The sequence below is a fragment of the Lonchura striata genome, chromosome 11, assembly GCF_046129695.1.
Source record: "Lonchura striata isolate bLonStr1 chromosome 11, bLonStr1.mat, whole genome shotgun sequence".
Lineage (NCBI taxonomy): Eukaryota > Metazoa > Chordata > Aves > Passeriformes > Estrildidae > Lonchura > Lonchura striata.
In genome coordinates this window covers 23,728,889-23,754,858 of record NC_134613.1, presented here as the reverse complement: position 1 = coordinate 23,754,858, position 25,970 = coordinate 23,728,889, and the positions used below count along the sequence as shown (strand labels likewise).

The 25,970-nt window shown below is 53.2% G+C and overlaps 1 protein-coding gene and 1 long non-coding RNA gene across 9 annotated transcripts in view; one reads left to right on the top strand and one right to left on the bottom strand.

The window, feature by feature from the left end:
• Positions 1-3,482, top strand: part of TLE3 (TLE family member 3, transcriptional corepressor) — a 38,312-nt gene extending 34,830 nt beyond the window's left edge. For all 8 annotated transcript variants that reach the window (XM_077785964.1, XM_077785965.1, XM_077785971.1 and 5 more), the window contains 2 exons: positions 710-786; positions 2,052-3,482. In XM_077785964.1, coding sequence (XP_077642090.1) covers positions 710-786; positions 2,052-2,159 — 185 coding nt within the window. In that variant the 3' untranslated portion in view covers positions 2,160-3,482. The remainder of the gene's footprint in view (positions 1-709; positions 787-2,051) is intronic.
• A 6,002-nt stretch (positions 3,483-9,484) lies between these two features.
• Positions 9,485-23,535, bottom strand: LOC144246940 (uncharacterized). The gene is made up of 2 exons (XR_013340653.1): positions 23,394-23,535; positions 9,485-9,909 (listed from the first exon to the last, which is right to left on the bottom strand). It is a non-coding gene; the product is annotated as an uncharacterized LOC144246940 (long non-coding RNA).
• Positions 23,536-25,970: the final 2,435 nt, after the last annotated feature.

Sequence of the window (25,970 nt, the reverse complement as noted above, 5' to 3'; positions counted from 1 at the left end):
CTGGCAGGGTTTATTCCCATAACCCCATCCTGGTTCTGGCAGGATTTATTGCCTGGAGTATTCCCATAAAATCATCCTGGTTCTGGCAGGGATTATTCCCTGGGTTATTCCCATAACCCCATCCTGGTTCTGGCAGGGATTATTCCCTGGGTTATTCCCATAAAACCATCCTGGTTCTGGCAGGGTTTATTCCCATAACCCCATCCTGGTTGTGGGGTTTATTCCCATAACCTCATCCTGGTTCTGGCAGGGTTTATTCCCTGGGTTATTGGTTCTGGCAGGGTTTATTCCCTGGATTATTGCCATAAAACCATCCTGGTTGTGGGGTTTATTCCCATAACCTCATCCTGGTTCTGGCAGGGTTTATTCCCTGGGTTATTCCCATAACCCCATCCTGGTTCTGGCAGGGTTTATTCCCTGGGTTATTGGTTTTGGCAGGGTTTATTCCCTGGGTTATTGGTTCTGGCAGGGTTTATTCCCTGGATAATTCCCATAACCCCATCCTAACTGTGGCCACGGAGCACCACCGGAGGTGGGAATCCACACTTGGATTCTTCCAGCTGAGTCAGGCTGGGCAGGACTCCCAGGGAACCTCCAGGTTTTCCCATTTCCCCCAAACCTCTGGGCTCAGCCAGCCTGTGGGACCAGGGAAGGGTCGGGGAGGTGGCACTGCCAGCATTCAGCTGCTGATCCCAAATTCCCGGTGCAGGGAAGTGGTTTGTGAGCACTGGGAAGGACAACCTGCTCAACGCCTGGAGGACGCCCTACGGAGCCAGCATCTTCCAGGTAGGGGAGCTGGGTGGGGTGGGGGCTGCTCCCAGATCCCCCTTCCCAACTACCCTGGAGAGAGGGGAGATCCTTGGGGATGGCTGGAGGGGTGTCGGGGTGCCGGGTGTGGTGCTGCCCCCAGCATGGGTGCTGCTGAGGGATCCTGGAATCCCACCCCACTGCTGGGCTCTCTGTCTCCCACCCTGCTGGGCTCTCTGTCTCCCACCCTGCTGGGCTCTCTGTCTCCCACCCTGCTGGGCTCTCTGTCTCCCACCCTGCTGGGTTCTCTGTCTCCCACCCTGCTGGGCTCTCTGTCTCCCACCCAGCTGGGCTCTCTGTCTCCCACCCAGCTGGGCTCTCTGTCTCCCACCCTGCTGGGCTCTCTGTCTCCCCCATTTCTGAGTTCTCTGTCTCTCCCTGACCTCTCTGGGTTCTCTCTCTCCCACTCAGGTGTTCTCTGTCCAAACCGTGCTGGGTTCTCTCTCTCCCACCCCTGCTGGATTCTCTCTCTGACATCCTGGTGGTTTTCTCTCTCTCACTGAGGAGTTCTCTCTCCCACTGCTGGGTTCTCTTTCTCTCCCATCCTCCTGGGTTCTTTCCCCCACTGCTGGATTCTCTCTCCCACCTCTCTGGGTTCTCTCTCTCCCATCCTGCTGAGTTCTCTCTTTCCCTCACTGATGGATTTTCTCTCTCCGATCCTGCTGGGTTCTCTCTTTCCCTCACTGATGGATTTTCTCTCTCCCACCATTCCGGGTTCTCTCTCTCACATCCTGCTGGGTTTTCTCTCTTCCACTGATGGATTCTCTCTCTCCAACCCCTGGGTTCTCACTCTCTCGCACTGACAGATTCTCTCCCCAACCCTGCTGGGTTCTCTCTCCCCACTGATGGATTTTCTCTCTCCCACCCCTCTGGGTTCTCTATCTCCCATCCTGCTGGGTTCTCTCCCTCCCACTGATGGATTCTCTCTCCCTGACCCCTCTGGGTTCTCTTTTTCTCCCTGATTCTGCTGGGTTCTCTCTCTCCCATCCTGCTGGGTTCTCTCTCTCCCACTGATAGATTTTTCTCTCTCCCACCTCTCTGGGTTCTCTCTCCCATCCTGTTGGGTTCTCTCTCCCCACTGATGGATTTTCTCTCTCCATTCTGTGTTCTCTCTCTCACATCCTGCTGGGTTCTCTCCCACCCCTCTGAGTTCTCTCTCTCTCCCTGACCCTCTGGCTTCTCCCTCTCCCACCACTCTGGGTTTTCTCCCCCCTGACACGTCCTCTCCCCGCTGCTTTTCCCAGTCCAAGGAATCCTCGTCGGTGCTGAGCTGTGACATCTCTGCGGATGACAAGTACATCGTCACGGGCTCTGGGGACAAGAAGGCCACGGTCTACGAGGTCATCTACTGAGCCTGGCACTTCCAGCAGCATGGGGAACACCCGGGAATGCCCAGGAACACCCCGGGAACACCCGGGAATGCCCAGGAACACCCCAGGAACACCCGGGAATGCCCAGGAACACCCGGGAACGCCCGGCCCAGCTCCGCCCGCCACACTCGGATTTATTTGGAGATCTGCAACTCTGGCACACATGGAAGCCCTAAACGGATTTTTATTTGGTTTTAAGCTTTTGGGGTTCCTTTTGAATTTTTTTTTTTTTTTTTTTTGGTTTTCCGGTTCTTTCCGTCTGGCTTTGGTGGCACTATAAAGGACTCCTTTTTTTATTGGGATTTATTTTTTTTTTTTTTTTGTGCATCCCGCATAAGACTTGTGAAAAATGTAAATACTGGACTAGGAAATAGCGTGGGAAGGGGGGACCCTCCCAGTACACTTAGTTGTGTATTTTTGTCTGCTGTAATTGTATTCCACTGATGGTTTTGGTGGTGGCAATTTTATTCTGGGGGTTTTTTTGGTTGGTTTTTTTTTTTTTTTTCACCTGTTGTTGGTTTTTTTTGTTTTTTGGGGTTTTTCCCCCCTTCCTTTTCCTTCCCCGCTCGGGAAGTGTCCGTGGGGACTTTGCCATCCAGGCTGAGCAGAGATGTCCACCGGTGAAAAGTTGTTCCTCCTGTCGTGCGTCGTGTGTTAGTGATGGTGGGGAATCGCTCGGATCCTCAGCTACTGACGGGACATCAACCCAAATCACCTCGGGCTTTGGTTTTTATAGATGGATTTATGGATTTATCCCTTTTTTTGTTGGTTTTTTTGGTTTTTTTTTCCTCCCCCCGTGCTTGGATGTTTGAAGAAAAGGGGAAGCCCACGCAAGCCCTTCTTGGTCTTCGGACAGAAGCAAATGAGGAGTGATTTCAAAGAAAGCTTAGAAAATTCAGCTCAGGGAGCCACGAAAGATAATAGCAAACTTATGTGTTTTGTATTCAAATGAAAAGTAAAGAATTAGAATTGATAACCTTGGAGAAAAAAAAAAAAAAAAAAAGACAAAAAAAAATACAGGTTTTTTTTTTTAAAAGCGCAAAGTTTACTAACAAGCAGGGTTTGTGTGTGGTGGGGGGCTGTTCGTGGTCCTTGTGGGCTTTATGGTCTTGTGTCTTCTGGTTTTATGGAGCAACTCCCTCCCCCCACAGGCCTTTTGTACTAAAGGGTTCCAAAAAGGACAAAAAAAAAAAAAAAAGGCAAAAAAAAAAAAAAAAAAGAAGACCTAACGGGAAAAATAAAAGTATTTGTGTAGCAGAAGTGCTCGCTGTATCGTAGCACACGGCAGAGGATTTTTATACCGCATTTTTATGGATTATTTTTGGCGAGTTGGATCTGGTGCAAGAGGAGATAAAAACCAGCTCTTCAAGGGTTGATTGATGAGGGGAGAACGGTTTGGAGAGAGGGGAGAGGAGGATGGGGAAGAGCTGGAGCTGCTGCCCTCCCAGGAGCCTTCATCCCATCCCAGGAGCCTTCATCCCATCCCAGGAGCCTTCATCCCATCCCTCTGAGGGATCCATCCCAGGAGCCTTCATCCCATCCTTCCAGGAGCCTTCATCCCATCCCAGGAGCCTTCATCCCATCCCAACCCTCCCAGGAGCCTTCATCCCATCCCAGGAGCCTTCATCCCATCCCTCTGAGGGATCCATCCCATCCCTCCCAGGAGCCTTCATCCCATCCCTCTGAGGGATCCATCCCATCCCAGAGCCTTCATCCCATCCCATCCCAGGAGCCTTCATCCCTCCCATCCCATCCCAGGAGCCTTCATCCCTCCCATCCCTCCCAGGAGCCTTCATCCCTCCCATCCCATCCCATCCCAGGAGCCTTCATCCCATCCCTCTGTGGGATCCATCCCATCCCATCCCAGGAGCCTTCATCCCATCCTTCCAGGAGCCTTCATCCCATCCCAGGAGCCTTCATCCCATCCCATCCCAGGAGCCTTCATCCCGTCCTTCCCAGGAGCCTTCATCCCATCCCTCTGTGGGATCCATCCCATCCCTGAGGAATCCATCCCAACCCATCCCATCCCAGGAGGCTTCATCCCATCCCAGGAGCCTTCATCCCATCCCAGGAGCCTTCATCCCGTCCCATCCCATCCCTCCCAGGAGCCTTCATCCCATCCTTCTCCTCTGTGGGATCCATCCCATCCCTCCGAGGGATCCATCCTATCCCTAAGGAATCCATCCCAACCCATCCCATCCCTCCCAGGAGCCTTCATTCCATCCCTCTCCTCCAAGGGACCCATCCCATCCCATCCCATCCCATCCCTCGGAAGGTTCCATCCCTTCCCATCCCATCCCTCCCCTCTGAGGGATCCAACCCATCCCTCTGAAGGATCCAACCCATCCCATCCCATCCCTCTGAAGGATCCAACCCATCCCATCCCATCCCTCTGAAGGATCCATCCCATCCCATCCCATCCCTCTGAAGGATCCAGCCCTTCCCAACCCATCCCTCTGAAGGATCCAGCCCATCCCTTCCCAACCCATCCCATCCCATCCCAGCCCTCTGAGGGATCCATCCCATCCCTTCCCATCCCATCCCTCCGGCTGCTCCCAGCGGAGCTGGGGAGGAGGAGGAGGAGGAGGAGGAGGAGGAGTTGGGATCTCGGGGCAATCCCGCTGTTCCCGCTGTTCCGTGGCCGTGGGAGCTCCTGAGCTGCCTCAGGGAATTCCCAGCCTGGGGTGGGATCCGCGTGGGGCAGGGGTGATCCAACAAGGAAAAGTTCCCTGGAGCCGTTTTTGGGAAAGGCGTTCTGGGGCGCTCCGGCTCCGACTGATGCCCCTGGGGCCGGCGGAGCCCCGGAGGGCTCGGATTTTGGGATCCGTGGGGCAGCTTGCCCCCCGAGCCCGGCATTCCCAGCTCCGTGGCCGGGCTCTGCCCTGGGCTCCCCCCAGCTGGGCTCTGCTCGGGATTCTCCCGGAATGCCAGGAGCGAAATGCAGGAATCGCGCGTTCCGGAGCCGGGCTCTCGACTTCACACCAAAGTATGTAGCAGAACCTGTACAGCTGTTCATAACTACCACTGGTTTTTGTAAAAAAAGGGCCGAAAAGAGGAAAAAAAAAAAAAAAAAAGAATAAAAAGTCGATGTACTGAAGCTGAACCGCGAGCAAAGTGTCTCTAGACCTCTGATCCATGGAATTCACGGAGGTGGGGGAAAGGCAGGAGCAGGGGAGGGTTGGGGGCACAGGACAGCGCTGGGGGACCCCCGAGCTGGGGCGGCGCTGGAGCTGGGACGGGGCCGGGATCGATGGGGGGAGGAATTCCCAACGCTCGGTCCCGTGGGATCGCTGCCGGGGCTGCGCTCCTGCCGGGAATCCCAAAACCATCCTCCCTTCAGCCCCGGCTCCTGCCGGGATCTGGGGAGCCGGGAGAGGGCTGCGAGCCGGGAATGGCGAGCCGGGAATGCTGATGGAATTCTGGTCAGGGAATGCTGAGCTGGGAATGCTGAGCTGGGAATTCTGAGCTGGGAGTTCCAACAGAATTCTGAGCCAGGAATTCTGATCAGGGCATCCTGAGCTGGGAATTCTGGTCAGGGAATGCTGATCAGGGAATGCTGAGCCAGGAATTCCGACGGAATTCTGATCAGGGAATGCTGAGCCGGGAATGCTGATGGAATTCTGAGCTGGGAATTCTGATCAGGGAATGCTGAGCCGGGAATTCTGGTCAGGGAATGCTGATCAGGACATCCTGAGCAGGGAATTCTGAGCTGGGAGTTCCAACAGAATTCTGAGCCAGGAATTCTGATCAGGGAATGCTGAGCTAGGAGTTATGATCAGGAAATCCTGAGCTGGGAATTCTGGTCAGGGAATTCTGAGCTGGGAATGCTGATAAGGGCATCCTGAGCCGGGAGTTCTGATTGGGTAATCCTGAGCAGGGAATCCTAAAATGGGAATTCTGATCAGGGAATCCTGAGCTGGGAGTTCTGATCAGGGAATTCTTGTCAGGGAATGCTGAGCTGGGAATTCCGATGGAATTCTGAGCCGGGAATTCTGATGATGGCATCCTGAGTAAGGAATCCTAAGCAGAGAATTCTGGTCAGCGCATCCTGAGCCGGGAATTCTGATCAGGAAATCCCGAGGTGGGAATCCTGATCAGGGAATTCTGATCAGGGAATTCTGAGGTGGGAATCCTGATCAGGGAATTCTGAGGTGGGAATCCTGAGCAGGGCAGCGTGTGGGGCTCTGCCCTCAGTGGGATGTGACAAACATTAAATACCAGAAACTCCCTGGGCTGGATTTACAAGAACGTGCCAATATCTGTCACCTACGTTGGACAGTGTGTCCCCAGCCTGAACCAACAGAAAAATGCCAACACCACAGTGAGACATGGAGGGCATGAAGGAGGAGAAAAAGGACAAGGCACACCCAATTTCCTCCAGCTTGTCCCCTTTGGACCCCTCGTCTAGAATCCTAAAATTTGACTTTTGCACCCGTGCCACGCTTAATTATTACTGATATCAAACCCTCAGAGCTGGTAATTGATCCTGTAAGATTGAAAACTCTTTTCCATGGACAGAGATCACAGTCAGTGTCTCTGGGGCTCTGTCCAGGGGGTTCTGAGCCCTGCCAGGGTCCCAGGGCAGCCAGAGGGAAGCTCTGGATTCTCACAGATGCTGCAGGGAAGTGCTCGGGAGCACAATTCCATCCTCGGGAGCACAATTCCATCCTCGGGAGCACAATTCCATCCTCGGGAGCAGAATTCCATCCTCGGGAGCAGAATTCCATCCCCGAGAGCACAATCGGGAGTTTGGGGATTTTTGGCTTTTCTGGGCAACAAGAAAAATTTTCATTGGAGCAGAAGCTGGGCTGGCCAAAAGGAGCCTCGTTAATTCCAGGGAATTGTTTCATCTCAGCTCAACAGGAATAATGAATATTTTTTTTTTTTTCACTATTATTATTGTTTTTATTTTTTTTTTTTTACAAGACGAGTTGGTGAACAGCCAGCTTCCTGCGGGGGAATTCCTGGGGAGCGTTGATCCCAGCTGGAATTTACCTTGCAGGGGGAGAAAAAAAAAAAATATATATATATATATATTAAAGAAAAGAAAAAAAAAAAAAAAGAAAAAAAAAAAAAGAAGAAAAGAAGAAAAGAAGGAAAAAAAATATAAAAATATAAAAAGAGAAGGGAAAAAAGCGGAGGTTTTAAAGGCTCCAATGCTGCTGCTCATAGCCACGCGTGCCCGAGGCTTTTCACACCACGATTCCCCCCGGGCCAGCTCCAGCCCCGGCCAGCGACCCAAATCTGGGGGTGCACAGGGACCCCCCGACCCTCGGAGAGCCGGGGAGCCCCCGGGACCCTCCTGAGCTGCGCCCCGCCTGGGAATGCCCGTGGCACCCCTGGGTGCCCCCCGGTTTTGGGGTGTCCCCCGGTTTTGGGGTGTCCCCAGGGCTGGGAGTTCCTGTGTCAGTCACCCTGTGGGTGTCCCCAGCGTTTTGGGGTGTCCCCAGGTTTTGGGGTGTCCCCAAGGCTGGGTGTGCCTGTGTACCCGGGCAGATTTGGGGGGGATGCTGAGGTACCAGAGCAGATTTGGGGGGGATGCTGAGGTACCAGAGCAGATTTGGGGAGGATGCTGAGGTACCCGGGCAGATTTGGGGGGGATGCTGAGGTACCCGGGCAGATTTGGGGGGGATGCTGAGGTACCAGAGCAGATTTGGGGGGATGCTGAGGTACCGGAGCAGATTTGGGGGGGATGCTGAGGTACCGGAGCAGATTTGGGGGGGATGCTGAGGTACCGGGGCAGATTTGGGGGGGATGCTGAGGTACAGGGGCAGATTTGGGGGGGATGCTGATGTACCGGGGCAGATTTGGGGGGGATGCTGAGGTACAGGGGTAGATTTGGGGGGATGCTGAGGTACCAGAGCAGATTTGGGGGGATGCTGAGGTACCGGGGCAGATTTGGGGGGATGCTGAGGTACAGGGACAGATTTGGGGGGGATGCTGAGGTACAGGGGCAGATTTGGGGGGGATGCTGAGGTACCCGGGCAGATTTGGGGGGATGCTGAGGTACAGGGACAGATTTGGGGAGGATGCTGAGGTACAGGGGCAGATTTGGGGGGATGCTGAGGTACCGGGACAGATTTGGGGGGATGCTGAGGTACCGGGGCAGATTTGGGGAGGATGCTGAGGTACCGGGGCAGATTTGGGGAGGATGCTGAGGTACCAGAGCAGATTTGGGGGGATGCTGAGGTACCGGGGCAGATTTGGGGAGGATGCTGAGGTACAGGGGTAGATTTGGGAGGATGCTGAGGTACCGGGGCAGATCCAGGAGCGCTGCCGGGTTTTTTGGGGCTCTGGCCCGGCTGCCGCGGCTCCGGGAGCGCCGCCAGCTCCGGCGGGGAGGATGCCGCGGCTGCGGCTCGCAGCCATCCATTGCGGGCTGCCGAAATGTTTGGGAATCAGCCGTTTCACGGGAACAAAAGGAATTAATTGGTGGTTTAGGCCTAATGAGACCGCTGCGCAAATTAACAGCCCTCATCAGCAGAAACAAACAGACTCCTTAAAGGAATCGCGGCCCGGCCGGGGAGCGAGGGGGGTCCGGCGGCTCCATCTGCGCCCCCGGCCGCGCTGGGAGCGGGGGAACGGGGAGCCGAGCCCCCCGAATTTGCATCTGAAAGGGGCGAGCCGCGACCCCCGCCCCCCGGCCGCCGCTCCGCACACTGCCCGCTTGTTCCCGCTGTTTACTTAAGGCGTTCCTCAATTCCCAGCGAGGATTTGGATTTCTTGGTTTACTTTCTGCTGGCAGGGGAAAAAAAAAAAAAAAAAATAGGAGGAGGAGGAGGACCGGGGGAAAAAAAAAAAAATCTGTCTGATCTTTAATAATCAAAGTAATTAGAATAATCCTTTCAGGGCTGAATGGGGGATTATTTCTTCGCGTCGTTTTAGTTTCATCCTCGTTTTGGGCTCCTAAAACGTGGAAAAAAAAAAAAAAATAATAAAAAGCGCTTCAAAAGGCTCGCTGTGGTCCCGGGCCCTCTTGGCGCTCCTGGAAATTCCCACCCGGCGCCCGTTCTCAGGGAAAAGCGCCTGTTTGGCTGCGGCCGGTGGATTTCCTGGGGTCCGGGCAAATAAACAGCGCGGGCGGCGAGACTGGGGCGGGTTTGTTGGTCGGCTGGCTCGGGCAGATAAGGAATTCTTTGATGGAGAGCGGCGACTTTGTGCGGCTGATGCGAGGCCGGCCGAGCTGCGGGGAGCGGGAATTACATCGGGGATTAGGAGGTCCCGAACCTCACCTATATTCCACTTTTGTAAACCAGCGAGGAACAAAGAACCCTTGGCTCGCCCCGAGGAAAGAATAATTGACACAATTCGCGGGCTCGGGATGATTATAATGTAAATAAACGCGAGGAGGAGGAGGAGGAGGAGGAGGAGGAGGAGGAGGAGGAGGAGGAGGAGGACGGGGCTCGTTTAGCCCGGAAAGTTTTCAGCTCGCTTTTAACGAGGGATAAACACGGCTTCCAAACCAGCGCCAAAATAAAAAAATCCCCAAATCCCTGCTTTTCCCCCCATTTCCCGCTCGGGGTGCAGCTCTCCAGGACTGGGGAGCATCTGCCGGGGATTGCGACAGGCAGCGAGCAGCAGGAATGGCGATGGGAAGAATGTTCCAATCGGGAATTCGGGAATTTTTCCTCCAGGGAAAAGCCCCCGAGAGCCTTGATTCCAGCCGCTCCCCCAAGTGCCGCATCCACGCGGCCGCTGCTGGAGTTAGACAGGAGCAGGGCCGGGAAAATCCCTAAAAAATAAATAATTATTATTAATTAATGAATTTTTTTTTTTTTTTTTTTTTTTTTTTTGGCAGCTTGACTCCCGATTTCAGTTAGGAAAAGGGAGCAAGACGCCATTGGAAGCTGAAAGTCAGGATTTTTAAGGGATGCAGGGATGATCCCAAATCCAACCTGGGAATTTTGAAGGGATGCAGGGATGATCCCAAATCCAACCTGGGAATTTTGAAGGGATGCAGGGATGATCCCAAATCCAACCTGGGAATTTTGAAGGGATGCAGGGATGATCCCAAATCCAACCCGGGATTTTGAAGGGATGCAGGGATGACCCCAAATCCAAGCCGGGATTTTGAAGGGATGCAGGGATGATCCCAAATCCAACCCAGGATTTTTAAGGAATGCAGGGATGATCCCAAATCCAAGCCGGGATTTTGAAGGGATGCAGGGATGATCCCAAATCCAAGCCGGGATTTTGAAGGGATGCAGGGATGATCCCAAATCCAACCCAGGATTTTTAAGGAATGCAGGGATGATCCCAAATCCAAGCCGGGATTTTGAAGGGATGCAGGGATGATCCCAAATCCAAGCCGGGATTTTGAAGGGATGCAGGGATGATCCCAAATCCAAGCCGGGATTTTGAAGGGATGCAGGGATGATCCCAAATCCAAGCCGGGATTTTGAAGGGATGCAGGATGCTCCTGACCCCTCTGGGTTCCCCGAGGCCGGGATGAATTTCCCAGCCTCTGCTCCCCCTCCAAGCATCCCGGGCTCTTTCCCCTGGGAAAATCCTGCTGGAAAAGCAGCGGGCTGTGAGGAGCCGGGTGTTTCCGCCGGGTTTTCCCCCGGGTTTTCCAGGCAGGGGGAATCACTCCGGGCTCGGGGCTTGAAGTGATTCCCGGTTATCCTGGGGAAAAGCGCAGGATGGGAAGCGGGGGAGCTCAGCGGGGCCGAATGCCGGCCATAAATGAATTCCTCTTAGGAAGTCAGTACCGCTGGCAGCTCCTGTCTGCGCCCACCCCTCGTTAGACAGAGCCTTGACCTTGACCTCATTGTCCCGTTTGCCGGGAGCCAGAATCCCGGGACAACTCGTATTGGCGCGCTAATCCATAAATATTGATTCATTGTTTGCGGTGTCATTTAAATGTCAGTTATAAGCCCGGGGCAGATCAAGATCTGGATCAACAATAAACTGGAGAGGCCATAAATCCCTGGGGCTTCCAATGGAGCTGCAGAAACAAAGGGAAGAGGCTCCGCAAAGCCCCGCGTCCCGCAGGAGGGAGGGAGGGAGGAGATCGATCATCGCAGGAGGGAGGGAGGGAGGAGATCGATCATCGCAGGAGGGACGGAGGGAGGAGATCGATCATCGGGGGCAGCCCGAGCTGGGTGGTCCCGGGCCTGCGCCCAAATCCTGCTGAGCCCAAATCCTGCTGAATCCAAATCCTGCTGAACCCAAATCCTGCTGAACCCAAATCCTGCTGAACCCAAATTCTGCTGAACCCAAATCCTGCTGAGCCCAAATTCTGCTGAACCCAAATTCTGCTGAGCCCAAATCCTGCTGAGCCCAAATTCTGCTGAGCCCAAATCCAGCTGAATCCAAATTCTGCTGAATCCAAATTCTCCTGAGCCCAAATCCTGCTGAGCCCAAATTCTGCTGAGCCCAAATCCTGCTGAACCCAAATCCTGCTGAATCCAAATCCTGCTGAGCCCAAATTGTGCTGAGCCCAAATCCTGCTGAGCCCAAATCCTGCTGAGCCCAAATTCTGCTGAACCCAAATTCTGCTGAGCCCAAATCCTGCTGAGCCCAAATTCTGCTGAGCCCAAATCCTGCTGAGCCCAAATCCTGCTGAATCCAAATCCTGCTGAGCCCAAATCCTGCTGAACCCAAATTCTGCTGAGCCCAAATCCTGCTGAGCCCAAATCCTGCTGAGCCCAAATCCTGCTGAACCCAAATCCTGCTGAACCCAAATCCTGCTGAGCCCAAATCCTGCTGAGCCCAAATCCTGCTGAATCCAAATTGTGCTGAGCCCAAATCCTGCTGAGCCCAAATCCTACTGAGCCCAAATCCTGCTGAGCCCGGATCCTGCTGAGCCCAAATCCTACTGAGCCCAAATCCTGCTGAGCCCAAATCCTGCTGAGCCCAAATCCTGCTGAGCCCAAATCCTGCTGAGCCCAAATCCTGCTGAGCCCAAATCCTGCTGAGCCCAAATCCTGCTGAGCCCAAATCCTGCTGAGCCCAAATTCTGCTGAATCCAAATTCTGCTGAATCCAAATCCTGCTGAGCCCAAATCCTGCTGAGCCCAAATCCTGCTGAATCCAAATTCTCCTGAGCCCAAATCCTGCTGAGCCCAAATCCTGCTGAGCCCAAATCCTGCTGAACCCAAATCCTGCTGAATCCAAATTCTCCTGAGCCCAAATCCTGCTGAGCCCAAATCCTGCTGAGCCCAAATCCTGCTGAATCCAAATTCTGCTGAGCCCAAATCCTGCTGAACCCAAATCCTGCTGAGCCCAAATTCTGCTGAGCCCAAATCCTGCTGAGCCCAAATCCTGCTGAGCCCAAATCCTGCTGAGCCCAAATTCTGCTGAGCCCAAATCCTGCTGAATCCAAATTCTGCTGAACCCAAATCCTGCTGAACCCAAATCCTGCTGAGCCCAAATTCTCCTGAGCCGAAATCCTGCTGAATCCAAATTCTGCTGAATCCAAATTCTGCTGAGGCCTCTGTGCCCTTGTCACTCTTCCTTCTCTTCTTTCTCTTCCTCTTCCTCCTCATCCTCATCCTCATCCTCATCCTCATCCTCATCCTCTTCCCCTTCCTTTTTCTCCTCCTCTCCCTCCTCCTCCTCCCACAAACACCCCCGGTCTCCCTAAATTCCATTTCCTTGTTCCCACCCCAGGAGCAGGGGGATAAAGCTCCCCCCTAATTTGGGGTCTGCCCCCAAGCCAGGGCGCGCCGAGGTTTTGCTGTTTTGGGGTTATTTCTCCTTTCAACAGCAGCCGCGGAAATGTTTGTTTGTGCTGCTCCGCTGTCTCCGGGAAGCAGCCCCGGAGCTCGTTATTTATTGAGCTCCATCAGTGACTTTAAAGGAATCTTTTCCATCAGATTTGCAGCGGGATCATCTCCTTACTCTGCTTGACGGGAGGAAAAACCGCAGCTCGGAGGCTCCGCCAACGCTGCAGAACACGGGGCCAAAAAATGACATTTTTCCAGGGCTGGAGGAGAAAATCCTGGAGATGGAAGGGAATGGTGGGCCCAGGGTTTATTCCCACCTTCCCGAGGTGGGAATATTGGGATACTGGGAAGGAATCTTTCCCTGGGAGGGTGGGCAGGGGCCGGGCTGGAATTCCCAGGGCAGCCGGGCCTGTGGATCCCTGGCAAGGCCAGGCTGGGGTGGTGGGAGCTGTCCCTGCATCCATGGGCAGATTCCAGCAGATTTTATGGGAAATCGGAAAGGATTTGGGTCCTGGCAGGGCAAAGCCAGCCCCAAATCCATCCCAGTCTCCGTGGGAGCGCTTTGGTGGGATCAGGGAATCCAAGGAGGGTTCGCTGATCCCGTTGGGGTTTGGGATCCCAAAATCGCTCCCAGCAGCTCGGGATGGGCTGTTGGGAATTCCCCCCTCTGGAATGACCACGGGAGTTTCTCCTTCCCGAAGTTTTAACCCCGATTCCCAGGGGAAAATCAGATCTGGGCTGGAATTTGTGTCTCGTGAGTTCATTTAATCCTCACAATCCTCTGAGGGAGCGGGACAGCGGGAATTACCCTGGGACAGTGGGAATTACCCCGGGACAATGGGAATTACCCCGGGACAGCGGGAATTACCCCGGGACAGCTGGAATTACCCCGGGACAGCGGGAATTACCCCGGGACAATGGGAATTATCCTGGGACAGCGGGAATTACTCCAGGACAGCGGGAATTATCCTGGGACAGCTGGAATTACCCCGGGACAGCGGGAATTATCCCAGACAATAGGATCTGCAGGATCTGCAGTTCCTCTCTCCAGCAAATCCCAAAGCTGGAGTTAATCCTGCTCCTGCCAGATCCCATCACCAGGACAGGATGGGGAGGGTGCAGCTCCAGCCCCGCCGGATCCCCCCAAACCCCTGGAGCAGAGGGAATTCCCAGGATCCGAGTCCTTTCCCTGTCTTCTGGCCCATCCCAAACCTATTAGGAATTTCATCCGCTCCTGATGGACCTTCCCAAGGATGTTCTCAGCTGCCCGTGCCTTCCAGGATGGATCAATCCCCAAATCCCCTCGGAGCAGGGAGCCCCGGCCGGGCTCTTTGTCCATTAGTGGAGCATTCCCAAAGCCTCCAGGCTTCCTCCTGGACGTGTCCCTGTAATTACGGGGAAGACGTGTCCTTTATAACGATCGGATCCGGATCAATCCGCAGCCACGACCTATTTTCCAATCAACCCTCCCCCAGAAAAAACCCCCAAACCAAATCCACCAAAACACTTTGAAATGATTTGTTGTGATCTCCCCCAAATCCCCCCAAGTATTCCAATCCCTCCTTCCCCAATCCTTTATCCCTTAAGGTTCTTTCTGTTTCCATGAGCGGGATTCCCAATTCCGGCGGCGCCGTTCCCGGAGCTCTCCCCAGGCCCCCCCTCCCCCGGTTAAGCCGTGTGGGATTACAGCCCTGTAATCTTTGGGAACACATGTTGGGAAGGATAAAAGCAATTTTGTTGGGAAAACCAAAGGCCAGGTTCAGCCGGAATCAGCCCCGGCTGCACGGAGCTCTCACCCCTCGCAGGCCCCACGGGAGGAGGGAATTAAGAGAGATAAAACCCCAAAAAAACTGAATTTTGGCCGTTTTCCCCCAGATTGGTCCAATTTGCTGATTTGTGCCTGGGCAATAATTCCAGCCTGGGGTTTTCTCGGGCTTGGGGCTAATCTGGATGTAATTCCCGAGCCCCTGGCGAGGCCCAGCCGGGGATTAGGGGTTATATAAATGTAATTTCCTAATTAATCAGCGTGGGGCCAGCCCCACGCGGGGTTTGTCACCAGCGGCGGCACCCGGAGCTCGGCGGGAGCCGGGGAGGGGTTACATAACTGGGAAAGATCCGGAAAATCCACGGCCGTTCCCGCTGCTCTCAGCCAGACCCCCAGAGCGACAGCAGAGAAACCCCAAAAGGACCAGGACACCCCAAATCCCCGGGATTTGAGCCTTCCCTGAAGATCCCAGCATCTGGAAGGAAGAGGATTTTGTTTTCTTCCCCAGTATCCCATGGAAAAACGCGTTCCACAGGCTCCTGGAAAATAAACCAGAGTGTTCCTTGGCTGCCCTGTATTTCCAGGTGTGTTCCACCAGCACTAATGAACTAATTAACTCTCAGGTAGATTGGAGCACTCCAGCCTCCAAATGCCAAAACAAATCCTGCCATAATTCCCAGGAATCCTTGTCATTAGCGGCTGCCTAATTATCCCATTAATAGCGCATCCCGGGAGAGGCGTTCGCTTGGCAGGCAAATATTTGGGATGGAACGAGCAAACACGGAGACAAACGGCTCCGTTTGCCCAGGGAGCCGGGAATGCCAAAGGGGTCAATTCCCAGGGGAAAAAAAAATGGTAATCCATGGAAAAACCGGTGTTTGATCCAGGGGGAGCAGCTGGAGCTGCACGGGGGCACGAGGACAGAGGGGGCACAGCTGGGCACAGCTGGGCAGGGGCTCCTGCGCTGGGGAGGGATGGGATTCCCAGAAAATGGGGGGTGGGAAAACAAGGAGGACGTCATGGCAGGAGGATGACGTCACAGGAAGATGATGTCACAGGAGGATGATGTCACAGAAGGATGACGTCACAGGAGGATGACGTAACAGGAGGATGACATCACAGGAGGATGATGTCACAGGAGGATGATGTCACAGAAGGATGACGTCACAGGAGGATGACATCACAGGAGGATGACATCACATGAGGATGATGTCACAGGAGGATGACATCACAGGAGGATGATGTCACAGGAGGATGACGTCACAGGATGATGACGTCACAGGAGGATGATGTCACAGGAGGATGACGTCACAGGAGGATGATGTCACGGGAGGATGACGTCACAGGAGGATGATGTCACAGGAGGATGATGTCACAGAAGGATGACATCACAGGAGTATGACGTCACAGGAGGATGATGTCACGGTGAGGATGATGTCACAGGATGATGATGTCACAGGAGGATGATGTCACAGGAGGATGATGTCATGGTGAGGAGGTTACATCACGGCAGGAGGATGATGTCATTGCACTAAGATGACGTGGTGGGATGATGCCATGGCAGAGAGACGGTGTCATTGTGGAGGATGATGTCATGGCAGAAGAACGACATCATGGTGGACGATGACGTCACAATTACATCATGGAAGGATGATGTCGTGGTGGGACGATGGTGGGGGGTGGTGCCACAGTACGAGGGTGATGGTGAGAAGATGATGTCCCAGCAGGATGATGATGATGGCAATGATGACCATGATGTCCCAGCAGGATGATGATGATGGCAATGATGACCATGATGTCTCAGCAGGATGATGATGTCAGTTGTGATGATGGTGTCACAGCACAATGATGATGATCATGTCATGGCCAGGTTATAATGATGTCACAGCAATTGGATGATGACGATGATGGCGATGATGGCACTGATGTCCCAGCAGGATGGTGATGATGACAATCATGACGATGATGTCCCAGCAGGATGGTGATGACAATGATGGCAATGATGGCAATGATGTCACAGGAGGATGGTGATGATGACAATCATGACGATGATGTCCCAGCAGGATGATGATGACAATGATGGCGATGATGGCGATGATGGCACTGATGTCCCAGCAGGATGATGATGATGACAATCATGACAATGATGTCCCAGCAGGATGATGATGGCAATGATGGCGATGATGGCGATGATGGCGATGATGGCACTGATGTCCCAGCAGGATGATGATGATGACAATCATGACAATGATGTCCCAGCCGATGGTGATGACGCCATGGCGGGAGGATGACGCTCATTCCTGGGATAACAAAGCAGGAATGTCCCCTCCGCTCGGGACCCACGGAGAGGAAGGCGAGGAACAGGCAGCAGGTTGGGAGTTCCTGTGATCCCAGCGGGCACAGAGAGGAAATCCCACACTTCCCATTCCCACACTTCCCATTCCCACACTTCCCATTCCCACACTTCCCATTCCCACACTTCCCATTCCCACACTTCCCATTCCCACACTCCCATTCCCAGCCCCTTCTCAGCCCTTTCCCGGCCGTTCCCGGCGGGCTGAGAGTGCCGGGACCCCGCCGCGAGGGAGAATGAGGCCGTGCCTGGGAAAGCAAAGGTTAATCGGAGCTCTGCCAGGCTGGCCTTGAATGAGCCGAGCCTAAAGCGCAGCTGGAGCACAAAAAGGGCTTTGAGCCCATTGTGAGCCCGGGCTGGGACCACACAGGGACAGCGGGGGACGGGGACCGGCCCGGCGGTGGCTCCTCCTTCCCTCCCTCCCTCCCTCCTTCCCTGTCTCCTTCCCACCCCTGGAGTTCCTGGAATCCCTGCCCAGAGCATCCCCTGGATTTCCTGGAGCCTCCAGCCAGAACATCCCCCGGAGTCCCTGTTTCTCCTGGAGGCCCTTCCAAGAGCATTCCCTGGAGCTCCTGGATCTCCAGCCAGAGCTTTCCCTGGAGCCTGTGCCCGGAGCATCCTCTGGAGCTCCTGGATCCCATCCCACCCCATCCCAACTCCATCCATTATTCATGGCCCAGGCTTTGATTAAAAACCCGAGCAGTGATGAATATGCAAAAGCTCCGAGGAACAGATTTGTCAGATTGTCCGCCCTTCATCCCCAGAAAGGAAAATCTCCAGAGGTCCTGGAATTGAGGAGCTTCTCCCCAAATCCCGGCGTTATGGTTGGGATGAAACTCCTCCCTTCCACATCCAAATGGGAAAATATTTGTGTTGGGAAGCCGGAGGGAGGCCGGCGGGGAGAGGGGCGAGCGCACGAGAGGAAATGTGATTTTCATTCACATTGTGACTCGGCAGCCATTTAATTATTTTAATTAGGCTTAATTAGTGGTAAATTTACAATGATATGCTTGATACCTGGCATTAAATCTTCCATGCATAAATGTTTTGTTAAAACGGGAAAATAGGCGCGTGGCACCCTGCCAGCAATTAGTGCTGAATGCGCTAATGACAGATTAGGGCTGGGCCGTGATTCCCGGTGACAGCAGCGCCGGGAGCCGGGAGCTTCCATCTTCCATCGGGAGCAGGGAGCATCCATTGGGAGCCGGGAGCACCCATTGGGAGCTGGGAGCTTCCATTGGGAGCAGGGAGGCTCCATTGGGAACTGGGAGCTTCCATCAGGAGCAGGGAGCTTCCATTAGGAACAGGGAGCTTCCATTGGGAGCCGGGAGCTTCCATCTCGAGTTGGGAGCTTCCATTGGGAACTGGGAGCTTCCATGGGGAGCAGGGAGCTTCCATTAGGAACAGGGATATTCCATTGGGAGCCAGGAACTTCCACTGGGAACCGGGTGCTTCCATTGGGAGCTGGGAGCTTCCATTGGGAGCAGGGAGCTTCCATCGGGAACTGGGGGCTTCCATTAGGAACAGGGAGCTTCCATCTGGAGCCAGGAGCTTCCATCTGGAGTCGGGAGCTTCCATTGGGAACAGGGAGCTTCCATTGGGAATAGGGTCTTCCTTTAGGAGCCGGGAGCTTCCATTGGGAACAGAGAGCTTCCATGAGGAGCCAGGAGCTTCCATCTGGAGCTGGGAGGTTCCATCAGGAACAGAGAGCTTCTGTTGGGAACAGGGAGCTTCCATCAGGAGCTTCCATCACAAGCCAGGAGCTTCCATCTGGAGCCGGGAGCGCCACCGGCACCTGCAGCACCGCCGCTGGCCAGAGGAGCTCCCAGGGGAGCGCAATTCCCAGGAAATCACCAGTGGCTGGGATGGGACCAGCTCAGTGGTGGCCACCTGGTCCCCACACCAAAATCACCTAGAACATTCCTGAACTCAGCAGCTCCCAGCTGGAAATCCAGCTCCATCCCCCGGCCTCTCCCCCGGCCTCTCCAGGACATTATTCCCGCATCCTTTCCCATATCCTGGTGTGCCAGCGCTCTCCTCACTCAACTGATCCATCCCTTCTTTCCTGTGGAGTTCCAGCTGTCGGAATCCTCCTGCTCCTTTGGAATTCCACCCAAATTTGGGTCTCCTGGATTTCTATCGCAGTGGGGAAGGGCGGCTGGAGAGCCACGAGGCTGCTCCGAGCCCTGGGACCAGGCGAGGAGCGGGACTGGGGAAGGAATTCATGCTCTGCACGGAATCCAGCACGTGGAGCAATCCCAATGTTCCAATTAGCACTGGAAACCCCGGGAAGATGAATTCCAGTGGTTCCTAACTACAGTCAAGTGCACCAGGAGGGTTTTAGCTCTCTCCAATTCCTATTGATCTTCCTGTCTCCCGCTCCTACTGGAAACAATTAGAGGTCAATAAGCGACAGGAGCTGGAATTCCCAGCTGCCAGAGAAACCATTTGGAAATATTTCCTTGTCCTTTTACACTCGGAGCTCTGTCAATGCCGCCATCCAATACTTTTTTATGGAAAAAAAAAAAAAATCTTAGAAAATCTATCCGTGCTGTCTCCCGGCCTGGGAGCCGGGGGGATGAATCCAGAGGAGGGAATTGCAGAGGATAAATGGCAGGGAAGCTCTGCTCCAACAGCCCCATCCATCCTGGAAAGGCTGGAATGCCGTTACCCTCGGCGTGACCCTGCTGAAGGATGGGAAATCCTCCAGAATAGCCAGGGAGGAAATCCGGGCACGGAAAAGTGGGAGGCAAGTTGGAAACAGCAGGAGGATGAGGAGGGGGGAATGCTGCCAGACCCCACGCTGGGGCGCGATCCTGGTGGGATTCAGGGCTTGGATTCTGCGCTGGAATGTGGGTGGGATGCACGTGTTGGGTGCACGTGTTGGGTGCACGTGTTGCACACGCATTTTGGACATATCAGTTGGTTGCATCCATTGGTTCCATGCGTGTGATGGACATGCTGGATACAACACGGATACAACGTGGATACAACAAGTTGGACGCGCACGGATAACCGTGTTGGACACACATGTTGGATACACCCATTGGATGGACGTGTTGGATACATCCATTGGATTGATGTGTTGGATACATCCCTTGGATACATCCATTGGAAGCAAACATTGGATACATCCATTGGAAGCAAATGTTGGATACATCCATTTGATACATCCATTGGAAGCAAATGTTGGATACACCCATTGGATAGACATGCTGGATACATCCATTGGATGGATGTGTTGGATACATCCATTGGATGCACATGTTGGATACATCCCTTGGATACATCCATTGGAAGTAAACACTGGATACATCCATTGGAAGCAAATGTTGGATACACCCATTGGATAGACATGCTGGATACATCCATTGGATGGATGTGTTGGATACATCCATTGGATGCACATGTTGGATACATCCCTTGGATACATCCATTGGAAGTAAACACTGGATACATCCATTGGAAGCAAATGTTGGATACACCCATTGGATAGACATGTCGGATACACCCATTGGAGGCACATGTTGGATACATCCATTGGATACATCCATTGAAAGTAAACATTGGATACATCCATTGGAAGAAAATGTTGGATAATTCCCTTGGATACATGTGCTGGACCTTGCATTGGATCCCCGTGGATGAGCAGTTGGACACACGTTGGATGCAAACTCCAGGAACACCGATCAGATTCCCAGGGCTGCACGTGCTGGACACGAGTGTCGGATGCACCCCTTGGAACGAGCGCACGTGTGGGATGCGCACTCGGGATCCGTGTGGGATGCACACTCAGGATCCGTGTGGGATGCGCACTCGGGATCCGTGTGGGATGCGCACTCAGGATCCGTGTGGGATGCGCACTCAGGATCCGTGTGGGATGCGCACTCGGGATCCGTGTGGGATGTGCACTCGGGATCCGTGTGGGATGCACCGAGACACTCCAGGAGCAGAAGAAGCACCGGGACAAGGCCTTGGCATCTCTCTCCAGCCTGAGGAGAAGCACCGTTCCCAATGGAAATCCCGGGATGCTCGGCAGGCGTGACCAGTTTCCCAAGGCACGGGTGGGTGCGGAGCCACAGAGCACAGCTCAATTCCCAGCTCAATTCCCAGCTCAATTCCCAGCTCAATTCCCAGCTCAATTCCCAGCTCAGTTCCCAGCTCAATTCCCAGCTCAATTCCCAGCTCAATTCCCAGCTCAGTTCCCAGCTCAATTCCCAGCTCAGTTCCAATCTCAATTCCCAGCTCAGTTCCCAGCTCAATTCCCAGCTCAGTTCCAATCTCAGTTCCCAGCTCAGTTCCCAGCTCAGTTCCCAGCTCAGTTCCAATCTCAGTTCCCAGCTCAATTCCCAGCTCAGTTCCCAGCTCAGTTCCCAGCTCAATTCCCAGCTCAGTTCCCAGCTCAGTTCCCAGCTCAGTTCCAATCTCAGTTCCCAGCTCAATTCCCAGCTCAGTTCCCAGCTCAGTTCCCAGCTCAATTCCCAGCTCAGTTCCAATCTCAGTTCCCAGCTCAATTCCCAGCTCAGTTCCAATCTCAGTTCCCAGCTCAATTCCCAGCTCAGTTCCCAGCTCAGTTCCCAGCTCAGTTCCCAGCTCAATTCCCAGCTCAGTTCCCAGCTCAGTTCCCAGCTCAGTTCCCAGCTCAGTTCCCAGCTCAGTTCCAATCTCAGTTCCCAGCTCAATTCCCAGCTCAGTTCCAATCTCAGTTCCCAGCTCAATTCCCAGCTCAGTTCCAATCTCAATTCCCAGCTCCATCCCACCAGGAATCATCTATGGTACATTGAGAGCTGCTGGAGATGAACGGGGCTGGAGCATTCCCGAGTCATTTATCCCTTCTTTTCCCAGCTTGTTAACTCTTCTCCCGAACTCTGCTGTCATTCCCAGCTCAGATCCCATGGAGAATGGGATGGATCCCGGAGCACAGAGAAGAGAAAATCAAAATGCGGGATCTGCTGGATTCCAAGGAGTCACGGAGAGCTGGGAATCCTCCAGCCTCTTCTCCCGGGGATTCCCAGGCACTGCCACGTGTCCCGAATCCCGGAATAACCCCCAGGGCACCTGAGCGCTCCTGAGCTGCCCCAGGGAACGTGACCCGATCCCGGAGCGGCCCTAAATCAGCCCCTGGCTCGGGGCCTGTGGATGTGCCTTTGGATGCGCCTCTGGACAGCCCCTGATTTAGGAGAGGCTTGGATTTCACTCGGATCCCATCGGACACACGGGCACTGGAGGGGGGAGATTTTCCAGGAGCTGGGAAAAAATAGCAGCAGCTCCAAAGGAAGGAGGAGAAGTTCCTTCCCGGGCCTCGGAAGGAGGAACCACTCCAGAGATCATTAAACCGAGCTTAGCTGATAATTGGAGCTTATAATTAAAAAATGATTTATTGACAGAAGCTTTAGTGGGAAATTATGTTGGAGCTTCCTGCTAAATCCATAAAAGTCCTCGCTCACATCCTTAAACTCCAGGATTATTTCTAACAACCCTTCTCCCTGGGAGGGGAGGGAGGAGCTGCTCTGTACCTGCTCCATTCCTCCCGGGAAAATCCTTCCTCATTAATTCCGGGATGGGATAGGCCTGGAGGAGCCACTCCAGCGCCACAGAGCCCTTCAGCTCAAGATGAACCTGCCCTAAATCAAGTGAACCCATCCAAAATCAAGATAAACCTGTCCAAAATCAAGATAAACCTGCCCAAAATCAAGATAAACCTGTCCAAAATCAAGATAACCCCCGCAAATTCCCAATCCAGAGGATTCCCTGCTCATCCCGCAGCAGCAGTGCCATCCTTCCTCATCCTCCTGTCTGGAAAAGCCCAGAGAAGGTTTAATTAGGATTTAATTTTGATCTGATAGCAATGAAGTGTTTAGTAAATATCAATCATTATCCAGGATATTTCTTCAATTGTTTTCCAGGATCCCAACGATGCCAGGGATCCAGGAACCTCCAGAAATCATGCGATTTTTTAACGAACAATCAGCTTTTAAAACATAACAGCGCTTCCAGGGGAGGAAGTGAAAGGATCAGCCGGAGCCAGGCCAGGATTTGGGAGCCGGAGGAGCCACGGGAGCAGTGGGAAGGCCGGGAAGTGACATCCCAACCTCGCTCCTGCTTTTCCAGCAGGATCCAGGGCTGGCCTGAGCATCCTCCGAGCCGCAGAGCTCTCCCGAGCCGCGGATGGATCAGCAGAGGCGATTTTGGGGAGCGTCACCATTCTCCTCCTGGGAAGACGGACCGATCCCTGCTGGATTTTAGGGGAGCAGGAATTTCTGCCCCAGGTGACCGAGCAGCTCCGATCTGTCTCTGCCCGCAGCAGAAAAAGCCCCACGGGAGCTCCTCCAGCTCCATCCCAAACAAAGCCTCCCTTGATCCCGCGCCGTTTTGTTCCCATGGCACGGAGGTCAGCGGGAAAGGAGATTTATGAAGGCGCAAACAAACCTCGGGAATGCTGCCGGTAATTCCACTTCCGTCCAAAAGCGCGGTGGTTTTTAAAGCTCCTTTAAATGATCTCTTCCCAAAGAAAACTCCCGTGTAATCTGCCGGGGAGGGAGGGAGGGAGGGAGGGCTGCTGAGCCATGAATTATTCAGGAAAGGCTCTCGGGAGCCTCTGGAGATTATTCCCACCATTGTCCGCCCTGATGGGTCATTATGCGCTCCCCGGATTTAATCTTTGGGGCTATCCAGCGGCACAGAAAAAATGGATGAATAACAATTTTCCTGTAATAACCTTCAACTAACCTTTCAACCGGAGTGAGTAATTCCAATCCTATTTTCACATCAATGCCGCAGTCAAAGCCAGGCAATTATCCCTTATCTCTTCCAGAACCCTCCTCCTTTAATTTTTAAAGGGATGTTCAAGCACTTATTGGAGGCAGGGAGAAGAAAGGAGCCTGGGATGGAGTTGGGAATGGTTTGATGAGCGGTGATGAGCTTTGGATAATTATTAATTTCTCCCCCATTTTGCCGCATTCCTCAGTTCCCAGTCTCCTCACCCTGCTGGGAGAGCGAAGGGATCATCTCCCCGATTCCCTGAATCCCGCTTTTTGTCCCCAATTCCTGAGTGTCCCCGGCGCTGTGGGGTGGCTCTGGTGTGCCCCGGCTCTTCCAAAGTCACCCACCGGCGTTCCCAAAATCCCGGCGATGCTTCCCGGGATAGCGAGGCAGAGGAAACCATTCCCCCGTTCCCAGGCGGTGTCCCCAAAGTGGGGACATCATCTTCGGTGTCCCCAAAGTGGGGACATCACCCTCGGTGTCCCAAAGTGGGGACATCACCCTCGGTGTCCCCAAAGTGGGGACATCACCCTCGGTGTCCCCAAAGTGGAGACGTCACCCTTGGTGTCCCCAAAGTGGGGACATCACCCTCAGTGTCCCCAAAGTGGGGACATCACCCTCATTGTCCCAAAGTGGAGACATCACCCTCGGTGTCCCAAAGTGGGGACATCACCCTCATTGTCCCCAAAGTGGGGACATCGTCCTCGGTGTCCCAAAGTGGGGACATCACCCTCGGTGTCCCAAAGTGGGGACATCGTCCTCAGTGTCCCAAAGTGGGGACATCACCCTCGGTGTCCCAAAGTGGGGACATCACCCTCAGTGTCCCCAAAGTGGGGACATCACCCTCATTGTCCCAAAGTGGAGACATCACCCTCGGTGTCCCAAAGTGGGGACATCACCCTCATTGTCCCCAAAGTGGGGACATCGTCCTCGGTGTCCCAAAGTGGGGACATCACCCTCGGTGTCCCAAAGTGGGGACATCACCCTCGGTGTCCCCAAAGTGGGGACATCACCCTCAGTGTCCCCAGGGCCCATTCCGTAAATCCCTGATTATATACATATAGAAAAAAAAATTACAAGGTTATAAAAATATATAAATATAAAATTTTAAATATATTCATATAGATAATATGGATATATATGGATAATATGGATAATATGGATAACATATGGATAATATATCCATCTAGAAATATATGGATATATAAAATATAAATATATAAAATTAAATATATAAATAAGAATATATAAAGAAAATTATCAAAACATATAAATATAACATTAAAAATATATAGATACAGAAGTATAAATATTTAAATATATAAAATAAGAATATATAAAGAAAAATTATCAAAGCATATAAGTATAAATTTTAAATATATCGATACAGAAATACAAATATTTAAATATAAAAAATAAGAATATAAGAAGAAAAATTACCAATGCATATAAATATAAATTTGAAATATATCGATACAGAAATACAAATATTTAAATATATAAAATAAGAAAAATTATCAAAACTATAAACATAAGTTTTAAACACATGGATATAAAAATACAAGCATAAAAATATATTTACTTTATAAATTCGGGTCACCCCAGCAGGGCAGGATTCCAAGGCCCTGCTGCAGCAGCCCCATCCCAGCGGGATCTGGCGTTCCCTCTCCGGGCCTGGATCACATCTGCCATCAATCCAGGCGGGAATCCGCGCCCGGCTCCCGGCCCTTGCTGGGGGGGAATTCCCTCCCCGGGAGCTTCCCGTGGAAAGCTGAGCCGGAGAAATCCTGGAGCCGAGGCTCCATCAATTCCTTAGGAGCCGCCCCGAGCTGCATCCCAGGGCTCTGGAATTGCTGCAGGCTGGGAGCAGGCCCCTGAAAATCCAGGGAGAATCCCGGGAAATGAACGGGCCGGAGCTGGGCCTGCTCTCAAATGCTGCCAGATTTCCCATGGAGGAGGTTGGGAATAAATCCAGAACTTGTGGAATTCTCTGGAAGGTGCCTTTGTACTGCCGGGGCTGGCGGTTCCTGGGCTATCCACAGGGAGACGGGCAGAAATTCAGGGATAACTCCATCCTGGAAGGGCAGGAATTCAGGGATTGCTCCCTCCCTGAAAGGGCAGGGATTCAGGGATTGCTCCATCCCTGAAAGGACAGGAATTCAGGGATTGCACCATCCCTGCCAGGACAGGAATTCAGGGATTGCTCCCTCCCTGCCAGGACAGGAATTCAGGGATTGCTCCATC